Source organism: Ptiloglossa arizonensis, chromosome 6, assembly GCF_051014685.1.
Source record: "Ptiloglossa arizonensis isolate GNS036 chromosome 6, iyPtiAriz1_principal, whole genome shotgun sequence".
NCBI lineage: Eukaryota > Metazoa > Arthropoda > Insecta > Hymenoptera > Colletidae > Ptiloglossa > Ptiloglossa arizonensis.
Window position 1 is genome coordinate 11,808,484 of NC_135053.1, and position 14,690 is coordinate 11,823,173.

Consider the following 14,690-nt stretch of genomic DNA (forward strand, 5'->3'; position numbering starts at 1 on the left):
AATTTTGGTACAGTGTCTGACGGTTATATCGGGTTGCATACGTTTGGATTCATTCCTACTAGGTCAAATAGGTCTACGGTTGGCGGTATCGGATCCAACAACTCGGGGATACTCTGCCTATGTATGCCTTGTCCGAGAAATCCAGGGTCGTTCGTGTCGGGTCTCGCGTGACCAGATTTGGCAATATCTGGGTCTAGATACTTTTCTCTGCCTATGATAAAAACCCGATTGATAGTGCTCGAGGCTACCACGTGTAAGCCGAATACTTCTGGAAAAGTGTTTCGATGTTTCAACATCGAATGATTCATCGGATGTTACACCGGTACAGAGTAGAGGGATACCGTATTATTTAACTTTCTATAGCACTGTGATCCATCAGCGGTTCAATTAGTCAATATTCGTAGTTTTCGTGATTTTGACTACTTTTGTTTTAAATTACTCCGTGAATGTTTAGTTTCGAATGTAAGTTTACAATGGTCGATTTTTTAGCAAAGCGAGTTAGTACTTGGAATCGATATAAATTATTAACACCAATCTCGTTGAATAGAAAAATGTTTCTACTTTAGAACTCACGTTCCGGTTTCGGTGATATTTAAATGCAATTCGGTGCATTAACTCGAGTATCTGAACACAAGGTGTGGAATAATACCAGCCAAAATGTAGTGATTCTGGCCTGCTTTTAATATTGTTTTCTTTGGGTTTAGATTCCACGGGTGCCTAAACCAATTACAAAAAGAGCAAAATGGAGTTACGAAAATTTATTAAAGACTATAGAAGTAATTGATAAGTGGAAAAAATCCATGGATAAGGTATCAGTTATCTGAAATAGAATTGGAACAAGACACTTCGACCTATCATTTAATACTAAAAAATGAACAAATATGCGAGTTATTCAAATTTTATAGCGTTTTTTTGCTCAGGTAGTCGGAATTACTCCGCTTTCTCTTAACCTTTTCAACAAAAGGCTACTAGTACCTGGAATTCTTGTTTACAAACCGTAACAATCAGGCTTGCGAAAGCCTCGAGTATCTCAATGTGATAAATGTCTCTCGCGAACACTTACGTTCTAAATTGGAAATACAAAGGGTATCGCAGAATGTTAAAATATAACTTGGATTTTATTGTATAGCACTAAATGATGCCACGTACAGCACTGTTCTCAGCGTCGAGGTTTTCCGCTTCGACGCCGAGTAAACTGAAAAAAAAAAGCGTGGAACTTCTTTACACGAATTCCGATCGAGCGAATTTCGTTCACAGTGCGATGTGTAGTTATTCGTACGTGTCGCCAATTAAACGACACACGCGGCGTAAATTTTTAAACGGTCGTGACGCAAACACTTTTAATTCTGAGTAATTAGAAATTAACGTAAGGATTATATTATTCGGTTAAATCGCCATTCGTCCGCGCGTAACATTGCGAAAAAGTCTTTTGATTTCTCCTCGCGTCTCGTTACATGCAACGAGCTTTCAACAACGAGAAGAAACGAGGTGTAACGGTCGATCCGGAACTTCGAGGATCGATAGATCGCTTACTCGGTTTTGGAAACGAAAAGAGCGCGTTACTCTACCAGTTTATGAAATTCCAAGACTTCTTGGTTCCTCCAGTGATTAAAAATCATTCTTTTCCTCACTGGAGCCGTAATCGATCGCACATTTACAATATCGACTCTCTTCCGAAGAAGAAGCAACGTGTATCTTATGGTTGCGTGGATCAATCTCGCAGAGATTTCCATTCGGTGTATGTCGCGTATGGACTCGCGTCAATGAAAACTAAGTTAATTTGTAGTTCCGTATAACGTTGATTTTATACGGATGCGAACCCTGTTGAATTTCACTGAATTCTCGATCGATGCAAACATCTTTCCGCGCGCGCATAGAGCTTCCGTTTTACATTGAAAATTCGAGAAGCGCATAGATAATTATCTATAAGTAAAGACAGCACAGAAACACTACCAAACCGCGTACAAAAGTATTCGAAATAATTATTAATCTTAATAATTACGCTTTTTACACTTTTCGCGCAATTCTAGACGCGCCAATGATTAATCAAGGATTTATTTTGCGACGTTAATCTACATTTAAGAAAGAAAAAGAACCACTCGTACTAATAAGTCGTTCGAAAGTATTTCTCTGGCGTTGATCGCGAAATTTTATTTTTCATTTGTTCGTATTTTCATCGTTCGTTTCGTTCGCCAGTAGAACGAGTCGAGAGAAATCCGAAGTTTCGGTGCTCTCGCACCCGTTATTGGAAATAAAACTATGGCAAACGCGGATGGAATGCAATTGTTTTCAAAACGGATGGCAGAAGACCATAGATCACCAGGCCCGACATTATTTGTCGTTGTAGTTACGACTTACTGTAAATTAAAGTTTCACCAACGCGCGATATTTTCTGGGGCATTCTAATCATTTTTCATCCACGAAAGAAAGACGTGGCCGATTTAACACGTTTCGTGCCGCTGTTTCACAATAGTACAATTTTCGCTTAAATCGTGTCCGATGCGCTAACTTTAAAAATGTTTAGTACAGATAGAACGAAAAAGAAACATCGATACATGTACGGAGGTCGTAATCGGGATATCACGAATACATTAAAAATATGTTAAGACAATAGAAACTATATATATATTTATGCAACAAAAATACGTGGGTGTAGCTTCGGAGGTGAATTCAGCACGTGAGAATGAGAAAAAAGTTCGTATAAACGTACGCCCGATGAGACTTCGATTATTATATTTCCTTCGACTTTATCGAAAGAAAGTGCGATGGGAGAGACAACGCGGTTCCCTCGCGATAAGTAACGCCAACGTACGGCTAGTTGACGCGTTAAGAACGCGTAGGGGGTGGAAACGTTGCGCGAACAGGGATTATTTAATCACGGTAGCTCGGCACGCGTCGTTCTTTCCAGGTAATAGCGGAACGTAACCGCTCGGAGGATCGCGCGACTCTAGGATAAAATCGAAGCACAGGCTCCGTTATTCGCGAACGTTTCTGAATTGATCGATCGCTGCGCGCGCATTGTCCTGTCGCGAGCCTTACACGTGGAGGGGGAAGACGATCCATCGTCGATCGGTTAAACGCACTCGCGTCGTCACCGCGCACGCGCACACATCGGGTGAACTCGCGAGTGCGCGCACAGTCACTTTTCATTCGGTCTGTTCCGGGGTCCACGGAAACGAAAGGAAATCGATGCGAAGCGTCGCGCGCTCCGTCTTCCGATTACCGAGGCCCGAGGGACGACTCGCGGGTAACTCGGATGTATCGTGGATCGGATCGCGCGCGGCCCGACGACTTTCGAATCCGTTTTTCGTCCGTCGGTATTCGGCCGATCGATCACTGCACTTCACAGACGAAGAACGTTTCGAAGCTGCAAGGGCTGTCGTTCCACTTCAGCCCCTTGCCGTCTCTGTTCCACAGCTCGAGACAGTGCTCCTCCTCGCCGTTCTCGTATCTGAAACGCAAAGGATAAATTATGTTGTCTTCCTCTCCCCTTAAAAGGTCGACGGGAAGCGCTCCGTGTAATTCTATCGCTCGAAACGTTACCTCGACTTTTAAAATTACAAACGAAAGGTTCCTACGTGGATTGGATACGGTTACGGGGGAGAGGCTACGACGAGAATATTTTTCGGTAAAATTCCCGACGAGAGGATCTCTTTTATTCCTTTTATTAGTACGAACGCGAGAATCGTGTTAAGGAACGTCTGTACCCTGGAACCGCGTCGCGGAGAATTGTGGATTTTTCTTTGCACTTCTTGCATCTTCTTTTTCTTCATTTTTCACGTGGTTTTATTTATTACGAAAATTGGGCGAAATAAATTCACTAGGCGTTTGTTAATGTTTTAACAGTCGTTTCACGGATACTTTGTAAGCGAGTAACGATACATTTGTAACTCGTTTTACTTCGACTCGTTTGCCCGAATTTGTTGCATTGTCGCTAACTAGTTTCACCTGAAATTGTTCGGCTCGCCGACGTTCCAGTTTTCGAATGTGATCGGCCTGCCATTCGCCATCCAGAAGAAAGTGCCCTCCTCGGCTTGATCCGTGCCCGAGGTCCAGAAATGCTCGTGTCCAAGACCAAAGTCTTTAATATGCTTCTCGAGCCTGTCGTTCTCCTCTTGCGACGCTATGCTCGCCAGATGCATCCCGTGATACCGGCAGTATTGGGACGCCCTGTACCAGTTTGCCTGAAAACACACGGGACAAAATTAAAGAAAATAATCAAATTTCCCACGAGGAGCATTAAACGTAAATTGGAAATTCACCGACGATCCTGTCCGCCTTCAGTTTGTCTTTCCTTCTCTTTTTTTTTCCCCCGTAATCGTTTTTGTCGCTATCGTTACCGCGAACCAACGACGACGACGACGACGACGGATTTTACCCTTGTTTATAAATATACATGCAGGGTGTTGCACTTTCAACGGCCGTTTATTAATAAAACATGAGAGGTAGAGAATTTTCTAATTTATTCTAATTGACCGAAGGGATGAGCGCTTTAATGTTCTCGTTGCTGAGAGCGTGCAACGTTCGAGCGTCAAAAGGGACGTTGAAAAATTGTCATCCTTCGATTATTCTTCGATAGGCAACGTAACGCGAATGGTAAATTGTCCTTGTTCTTTGGAATAAAAAAATCACGATCGTTAATTCACCCTTCGAAAACATTCAGATTATATCCTACGGATGTTTAAGTATGCGAAAATATTCCACGGTGATGAAAATTGCAAACGTAACAGCTCGAGGATTTCAAAGATCGATGGTTATATAAGGTTATTAAAATTAATCAATCAAATACAGAAACCAATCTCACATCGAACGGAAGTATTCTACGATGAAAGTTAGAAACATAATAACCTTAGGATCTCAAAAATCGATAGTTATGTAAGCTTGTTCGTGGGGTTTCTCGAGATTCGTTTGGTAACTTCTCTGCTTCAAAATTCCTACCGTGATCTGCGCTGTAACCCAAAGTGGCCAATTACGTCCACGTATACTTTACGATACTTTTCTTAGCTTCCGTGGATCGTGTCTGTAAATTTGTCTACATTGTTTCGAGATACCTTTGTACGGTAGTATACCTTGTAACGTAGACTTCTCCCTGTAAGGGGAAGTTCTTTTCTCCTTTATATTTCACATTTTGTAATTGAACTGTCTTGGAGAGAATCTACCAAATTGCAATAATCGAATTAAACCCGAGAGACGAGGAAGCGATTCTATATTCGGGAGAAGAAGCGAAAGAAGACGCTCGAAAAGGATTCGATGTTGCGAATCGTACGACAGAATTACGCGAACAGTGGCAAAGGGAGGGTGGGCGAGGAGGAAGGAATAGTCGATAGAAGGATTTTGGGCAACGTCGGTGGAATCGTAGCGGTGCTCTATTTATTGCACTTTATTTGCATTCTCGCCGGGTTACACGCGATTTTTCGTCTCCTGTATTCCCCTTTTTTTTTTCTGTTTTTCATCCGTACGAAGGTGAAACATGTTCGGGCCTCGAGTACACCGACCACGGTACAACGAAACGTTCCTCTGCATCTACACAAAAATCGCATTCGATCGGTCGTTTGTTCACGAATTTATAACACGAGGAATCTTTAGCACGCTAACAATGACTTTGTCCCGTGCGTAAAAAATATTGACAGATCCTACGATACAGCGGAGAACACTTACACAAGGTGTTGAGTTTGAAGGATAAGGGGTAGAAACGAGGAATGTTCATTTTCTAGCGATTTTCCGTCTAACGGCACATTTTGTTTAGAATTGGGATCAGAAAAATGTCAAATTGCAATAATTGTAACGTTTGAAGCGTTTCCGTAAGGTAGCATTAAAGATTTGATGCACTGGTTGAAAACGAGAAATTTTCAATCTGCACCGAAACAATAGATTGTAATTATTGAAAGAAATAGGAAAGATATACTAAGGTAAAAGTAAAACTTAAGGCAAGGTTCGAAACAAATTGTTACAATTCCATTGGGACGTTTTATCCCATCCTGCGTATCTTTTATCCTTTTGATTATTATTTTTTTCTGTTTAGCACTTTACTTCTTTCTTTCCTCCTTCTGATTAATATTTCTTTCTAATTGACACTTTATTTCCTTCGTTCTTCCTTCTAATTAATGTTCTTCTTTGATTAATATTTTATTTTAAGAAATCTCCGAATCTACAAACTAGATGAAAAACTACCTTGAACAATATTTTTCCAATAAAGAGCAAAAATCTTGTAAAGATGGCATCACAGAGCTTCCGGAGTGCCGAAGGAGAGTGGACAAAAGATTCTACACTTTTTGTTTAGGAATAAAAGGAAAACAAACTTTTAGGACGATCTAATGGAAACAAAGCGTAAAATTATCTTGCCGCAAAAAGTTTCGTATTTCTTTGCGTAACATTTTTTTTTTACAAACGTGCCACGCCATTTCTACTCTATCTATAATTTCTGTAAATAAGAAACAACAGAATTTGCTTGAAAAGGACCTGCTCGGAGGTTCGGAATTGGTCGAGAAAGATAATGAAATGTTTATCAAGAGTTTTCCTTAGTTTTGTGGTGTACAATACGGCTGCAAACTTCGGAGGAACTTTTTAATCACTCTACGTACAGATTTATGTGTTCAGCGTTTCTCGTGATTTGTATTCTTATCTTCCCGCCACAAAAATGGCTACAATAACGACAATGGCTTCGGAGGAATATAAAGCATTCGACCAATCGAATATCCCCTTGCTTCGTGTTTTAACGTCGCGATCGAATTTATTCGTAAATTACTATCCCGAGTCGAACGCGATGAAAATGCCGGCTTTCTTTATGGGAGGAAAAAGCCAAGCGTGCACTCATTCTGTTCAATAAATTACCCATAACAATCGATGAACGTGAAAAGAATTATTCGTGATCGCGTATTCGAGCGTCCAAGTTCTTTCACGTAATTACACTTTACGTCGCTCGCGATAAAATGGAGAACGCGTATTTAAGTCGGTTTTCAATTTTGCAATAGTATCCTCCATCCTTCGCGAGTTACTTATTTTTATTTCGGCTTCTTCTTTTACAATGTGGAAAAACAAGAATATTAAACTAATCGCGATGTTTTTTTTTCTTTTTTTGAAAATTTGTACTCGCGTGAATTATCGTACTATTTGTTAAGCGTAATACTTTCGCGTAAAGTGCATTGTAATTATGAATTCTATTTTATTTAATAACCCCAAGAAAACCATAGATCGGTTGAACCGATTCGTGAATCCTGAGTCGACATAGTAGGGGGTCAAGGGTCTCTAATTGGTCTTGTGTCTTGTGTCTCTAGTTACATCTCTGATGGTTCTAGGGTCTCAAGTTAGGGTACTGGGTGCCGAGGATCCCTAGTTGGACCTCTGGTAGATCTAGTGTTGCTATTTGGAGTACCAGCGTGTCATAATTGACCCACAAATCTGTTTGTGTAGTTGTAACTCTAGTAGATCTACGGTCTTTGGCGATTCACTGGTAGAACGCTGTCTGAATGATCAGGAACACGCGTAAAAATAAAAAACCAACGTATGAACTGCAAACTAGGGGTGAGTAATCGTTGGCAAAGCAAAATTGATCGAATATCACCATGAAAAATTGAACGAACATTCTATTATTAAGTCGTTGCGCAAATATTGTCCACTGGTGTACGTCTTTCTTAAATTCGATACCTAAAAACAAGTGCTTACCTTAAACTATACATTTTTCATTATTATTTCTCACAGTTTCCTATCTACGTGGATGTTACTTATATCCTCGATTATAAAAGTTTTCGTATTAATTGTTGAAAAAAGAACTTTTCGCTTTTTCTACGGCCTCTAAGGTACCGAAGTTTTTTTCCTTACTCGAATCTTAACCAATGCCTTTTTCTCGTTACATTATCTCACGAAACTTATTTTTCGTCAGCCATAATATTGGAGAAACTATTTTTGAATGTGTCCAGCACGAAGTTACATTTCGCGAGAGATTCACGCATTGAGTTGCGAAGGGAATCCATTTTCATGGAGATGCTTGACATCGTTTGAATTACGAATTCCAAGTTCGAATGCGACTTTACCTCTCGTCGATTCTGGATTTTCTTCGTTCGCTGGAGAACATCTTTGTCGGATGTCTTTCTCGCGAGCCGTCTGGGAGCTCGAAATTTCCAGCACGAAAATTTGCGATCCATCAGCGACAAGTGCCAATTGTCACACTCGTCACGTGTAGAACAAATGTTTTTTGCTGTATCCACTGCACCGTAACAAAGTTCAAACTCGTGGAACGTGCAATATCTGTTACATAGACTGGTTATTTCGATCGTTTGTAAAAATCTTTTTGAATGCCCTGTCACCGAAATATCAACGAATAGATTTTATTCCAATCTTCTTTAGGCTCTAGAGACATTATTGTAAACGCATCATTGTATACAAAAAGGAAAGAACTATATAAAGATTTACAAATCCCCACTGTAAGAAAGGGAATTGAACGAATATCTGACAGATACGAATCAAGAACAAACCATTCAAACCTGCCAGCTAATATTCTATACATCGACGGTACTATTAGAAGATTGAAGGAAAACTGCCGCAGGATCCAGTGATGCAGGTACACATATAAATATATTCTTGGAATAGTGCCACTCCAATGGAATTAGCATTTACCTACTCCCTTTAATAGCTAAAATAACCCACCGAATGTCCTTCGGGACAAATTGCAAGAAAATTTGGGAGTTATAAAAAACAGGAGTCATTGTTTATATAGATGCTCTTAGAAGCGCTTATACTGACGATTCGTTTATACGAACGATACAGTAAATAGAACTTATGCAGCAACTTAATATTTACCATCATGAGGAGGATTTTGTCTATGACATCATCGATCAGAGATCACGAACTGTAGAACCATCTACTGTTTAATGTCCACCAAGAGGTTCGACTAGGATCACGAACTATAGAACCATCTACTGTTTAATGTCCACCAAGAGGTTCGACTAGGATCACGAACTATAGAACCATCTACTGTTTAATATCCACCAAGAGGTTCGACTGGGAATAACCAATCCTTCCGTAGTATCCGAATCATCCGGGACAGATACAGAGGATCCTTGACTCCGTTCTTCAGCAATTGCAAGGATGTTTACTCCGGGGTCATTTTTATCGCCGTAGTTTAACAAACCATTTCGTCAAGGATAAAACCCGGATGGCTCTAGGGATGAAGATTCACCACTACCAGAAGATTCGACACGGAATAACCAGTGCTCTCGTCGTATTCGAATCATCCAGGACGGTTACGAAGGACCGTTGACTCTCCAGCACTTGCAAGGATGTTTACCCCTGAGCCATTTTTATTGCTGGAGTTTAACAAACCGTTCCATCGGGGATACGAACGTTATCCATTATGGGGTCGTAACGATGCAAACTTCATTATGACGCGCGGGTCGACCGTGTTTCCGCAACGAACAATTCAACCTTATCAAGGTACAGTTACCTTTTTTTTCGCGTCGTTACTTTTCGTCCATCGTTACAGCGATATCTCTTCCTAGCGCGTTTGTATCATCGCGGGAGAAAGAGCTGCCGGATGCTTCGCAGCGAAAGCACGAGCTCAAAAATGGAGGCGCAAAGGTATATAAATTGGACACTGTGCTCCATTACCGTTGGCAAATGACCGCGCAACAAGCATTCTCGTATATTTCACGCGCGATAGGGTAAGCGTAAAGAAACGCGGGCCGCGCGGCATTTGCATATTTCGCGGTGCGGTGCCATTGAAATATTTCTAATATTACTCGCGTCCTGTCCCCGTGGAGCGTAATATTCACTTCTACGTGGTAACGCGCGTCGACTGTACGCTTAAAATCGAATGTCTAGCCAGGCGCGGGTCTGGCGAACCGACTTTATCAAAAATTTCCCCGGGGGCCATTTTTGGTTTTCTTATTCCCCGGTCGGTTTTGTCCACGAAACGTTGTCCCGCGATCGAATTTTTTCCACGCGAACAGCGGCAAATTTAATTCAATTCGCTGTACCAACGTTACGTCCGAATTATTCAACAGAGAGAAACGTAATTTTTAGTCTCATTCTCCGGACAATTTTACTTAGTCGTTCCATCGACTCGCGCGAAGTACAGCGAAAGTTCCCCCAGGGTCTATGACTTTCGAACATTCACCGGATTATTTCATACAGTCGTTCGCATTTGAATGTCATGCCTTAAAAGGAAAAACATGGCGTCACCCGTGTTTGAATGACGCCAGTCTAACGGAACCATTGATGTCATTCATAAATGAATCACCTGGCCATCATTGCGTGGAAAAGAGAAAACTATGAATCTTTAATCATCGATGTACGTGTTTCGGATGAACTAAAAATTGGTCAAGCTTCGAATTCAATAACGTTTCGTTTCGTTCTTATTAGGTTTCGATTAGACGATCAGTGGCGTTAGAAAACGTGGAAAATTGGAAAAGAACGTCGTTTTCGAGTCAATTGTTAAAAAATGTTTAACTTGAGAAAATTACTTGTTACATATTTCGTGCGCAAAAGAGTTGTTTACAACTCCGTAAAAAAGTCCGAGACCCAGTAGAGCGAACTTGAAACGTTAAAAACCTTAATTCAATATGATAATGATTGAATTCTATGCGTACACGTGGCGATGTCGGACGCGTATACTTCACGTTGTCGATAGTTCACGCAAAGTAGAATTCAGTCGTTTCGCAAGACGATCTTCCGTTCACCTTAACACGTTCCGCGCCACGTGGGTCACCGGTGATATTTATCGCGAGTAAAACTTTCATCGAGCGGACAAGAGTAATCTTCGACCCGACGTCGAAGTAAAATAGGGAACAAGGAATTCTCCGTTGCTGCTGCTGCTGCTTTTGCACAAACGATCGATTCTTCAAGTTTTATGGATAACCTGAAACTCCAAACGGCACCGAGCACGTTAAAATAGGAACACCGTGTCACCTCTGGCCTCCAATGGCGATCAATTTTCAGAAGTGCTCTTGAACCCGTCTATTAGGTGTTTGTATTTAGTTTAAATCGTGGACTTTCACTCAAACACGAACGAGTGTTAGATTACCGGTAAATACACACGTACGCGTTTGTTCTTTAACGATCCATTTCTTCCATACAGGGTGAATCGATGGAAAAGGTTAATGGAAATAACTCGTTATGCATTTAAAGTCTTTGACGAAACTCGTCGAATAGATGTATTCTAACTTTTTTATCTCTCGTATTTCCATTACTTCGTGTAACGCATAAGAAACTATTGGGTTGTACGGAAAGTCATTTCGTTTTCCAAAATAGAGAATATATAATTTAATAAAATGTTTGTACACTCTAAAATAATTGTGTTTCATTTCTACCAAACAAAAAAACGGAATTACTTTCCGAATAACCCAATATCTACGTAGTACTTACACTATCTAAATACTTCGAGTGTTCAGATTAATTTACGTTGCTTTCAATATCGAAAGCGATCGACGAAGTTACTCGACGAATTTTTCGTTTCAAGATTCAGGGTCAACGAAAGGTCAGCTTATTATAAATTGTCGATTTCGCTTTTTTAGTGGCTACAAGGTGGTGCTAAAGAAATATACGGATTCGTTTAAAGAAATCAAGGTTACCTCGATATCTCGAAAAATATGACACTCCACGAGTTTCGTCGAGTAGAAGAAATTTTATTTAAAATATGCTTTTATGGTTATTCTATACCACGTACGATATTCTTCAATTTTACAGAATTCGTTATAAAAGTTCTAAACGATTTAACTCGAAAATTAACGTCAACGATATTGAACGATTTTAGACGTTTATAAGTGTTATCTATTTCCCGCGATCGTTTCCCCATTTCAAAACCTACGAAATCGTAAAGTCATCAAAAAGTAACATTTTCTCGGTCGATATCTAAGAATCGTGAAATACACCATAATTGAACTCTCAGGGTATTTTAATGTTCCATAATTGAACTCTCGAGTATCTTAGTGTTCCGTAATTGAACTCTCGGGTATTCTAATGTTCCATAATTGAACTCTCAAGTATCTTAGTGTTCCGTAATTGAACTCTCGGGTATTCTAATGTTCTGTAATCGAACTCTCGAGTACTTTAATGTTCCGTAATTGAACTCTCATGTATCTTAATGTTCCGTAATTGAACTCTCGAGTATCTTAGTGTTCCGTAATTGAACTCTCAGGTATTCTAATGTTCCGTAATTGAACTCTCGGGTACTTAATGTTCCGTAATCGAACTCTCGGATATGGTAACGTTCCGTAATTGAACTCTCGGGTATTCTAATGTTTCGTAATTCAATTCTCAGGTATTCCAAAGTACGATAGTTAACCGTTCCCCGTATTCCAACGTGCCAATTGCAACAATACCCTCGTCGCAAGGGTATTTCAAGTATCTCGCGTACTCGAACGTGTCGCTTACTTTCCGCGCGCGTTTCCTCAGCCTAGATCTATCGAACTCGCTCACGATGACCGCAAAATCATTGGAAAACTAAAATTTTCAACGATCACGTAACGCGTTAGTTTCCCAAGCGTGGTCGTTACGCGTCGTCCGATCGTCTCCGCCGAAAATGGCGATCGGCTCGGATAAACCGATCGGGCAACTCTCTCTTTGCTTCACGGCAAGTCACCCACTTTCCTTGACTCGCGTGCAACGGAACCGCATTATTAAGACGGATTTTGCAATCCAACGGTGTGTCCGGTCCGCGGCCTTGCAACGATCTCTTTCGAAGGTGGGTGGAAATGACGTCAAGCGTTCCTCGGACGATAAGTGGCTGTTTCGTAAGAGCCCCCGTTGCAGTTCTTCGTCTCCGTTCTCATTGTAATCGAATCACCGGAGACGAACGTTGTTCCGGATCCTTCTTTTGTTTCGCAAACCAACAACGCGACGCTTGAGCGACGATTTTATTCCAGCGAAATTTTATCTATATACTCGTACGAACTGTAGCTCCCTTTTCGTTTCAATTTATTCTTCGTACATATTATATCATACTTCGTAGGAGGAGTGAATTTTATACATAGTTTGATCGAAGATACTGTCTCACGGTAAACATGAAATATTTATGAAATTGCACGTGTCCGAGTGGACGAAGTGTGCGAATAAATTTGAATTTTTCTTTACCGAAAATTTACAATTTTCCAAATATTTCTTAGGAACGAGTTCCGTTATCAGGATCTGCTTCGACCGTTTCAGGGATCTTGGCGCGTAAATATTTTTTTTTGCACATCGAGTTTAGCGTTTAACTACTAAGATTTGCTTTAATCTCTTCAGGGATCCTAGACGGGAAAAGTATTTTTTTATTTGGCAGGTAAATTTAGTTTTTAGCTTTTAGGATTCGTTTTAACCTCTTAACGAATCCTGACATGTAGGTATTTTTTTTTAGCACGTAAGTTTAGTTTTGAATATTTTTTGAATATTGCAACACGAGAGTGATCACTGAAATTGCGAATGAATATTTATAAACAAATTTTCCAACGGTGCAACACGGCAGCGTTGTCGCAAATTCGATACACGTTGCGTGTCGATACTGAATCATTTATTCCCGAAGAGGTTAACAATGAATTGGTTTTCGAGTTGTAGCTGTTTTTATACTTCAGTAATTCCAAGGCCGTTTAACCGATTTCCGTAACAATATTGACGTACAACGCTTTCGATGTTTCGTGCACAACTTTGCGGATTATTCTAAAAATATCGCTGCAGTGTGATCTCGCAGTTTCCCTTTGTACGTCCTCTCGACAAGATCAATGCCTGTAAAAATTCTATTTCTGACTCGCGGTTGATAATGCAAGCTCGTTCGAACGACCTTGTACGAGTTTGCCAAATGCATCAGAGGCCTTCCATCGAGAGTTAAGGTACGTGTCGAAACATAATTACCTTCTGCTTAATAAACGTCATCTATCGTAAAGAAACGAGAACACCTTGTCGACACAAATTTTTTCGTTACTTCCAAGCGGTGAATCCATTGTTAAAGACAAGTCCTACCGATAATGAAACACTCTGTGCACACTCAAATACATATACATATACCCTTGTTCTTTGCAAAATTGTCTATCGAACGACGTACCAAGCTTTCGTCGACGCGATAGACTGTGTTAATATCGTTCTATTTAATAAACGTCATACTAGTATATCGAATGAAACGTATAAACTTTGTCGACACGAATGTTTTTCGTTGCTTCCAATCGGTGAATCCATTACTAAGCTTATCGTTGGTGCGTTTCTCGGCTCTTTTTCGACTCGTATATTGTTTTCCTATAATTGAAGCTATTAAAATAGATGCAACTGGGTGCTTCTTTATTCCTCTCATTGCATCGCAAAACTATAAACACGAGTTACACTTGGGACATTCAAAGACATTTGATATACAAAAAACAGAAGAGTTTAAGTTAAAGACAATTCTCATAGACAATGAAACACTATCTACACTTAAAGATGTATACTTTTTCTTTCAAGATCGACCACCGAATGTATCAAGCTTTTATCGACCCGATGGATGCGATTTAAATTTGATTCCTCTAAGGAAAATCGAAACGTACCTCGATGGTTCGAGGTTTCGATCGGCGAGATCACTTTTCCGCGTTCTTTATCGCGTAATACGTTGCGTGCAGGGGATGCTCGCACAGTCGGGCGAGTAGATCGATAACAGGCTATGGTCTGGCATTCGATGTACCGTAAAGTGCCAGAGACGGTGAGCCGGAAAGTTACGAGCTCGGAAATAATTTGATAATGTCCGGGAGGTCGCGTCG

At 40.5% G+C, this 14,690-nt stretch overlaps 1 protein-coding gene across 1 annotated transcript in view; it reads right to left on the bottom strand.

Annotated features, from left to right (window-relative positions):
* Positions 1-2,598: 2,598 nt before the first annotated feature.
* Positions 2,599-14,690, bottom strand: part of LOC143148383 (uncharacterized) — a 132,463-nt gene continuing 120,371 nt past the window's right edge. Inside the window, exons 7-8 of the mRNA XM_076314686.1 lie at positions 3,949-4,184; positions 2,599-3,451 (exon numbers count right to left, since the gene is read on the bottom strand). Of these exons, the coding sequence (XP_076170801.1) occupies positions 3,334-3,451; positions 3,949-4,184 (354 nt within the window). The 3' untranslated portion in view covers positions 2,599-3,333. The remainder of the gene's footprint in view (positions 3,452-3,948; positions 4,185-14,690) is intronic.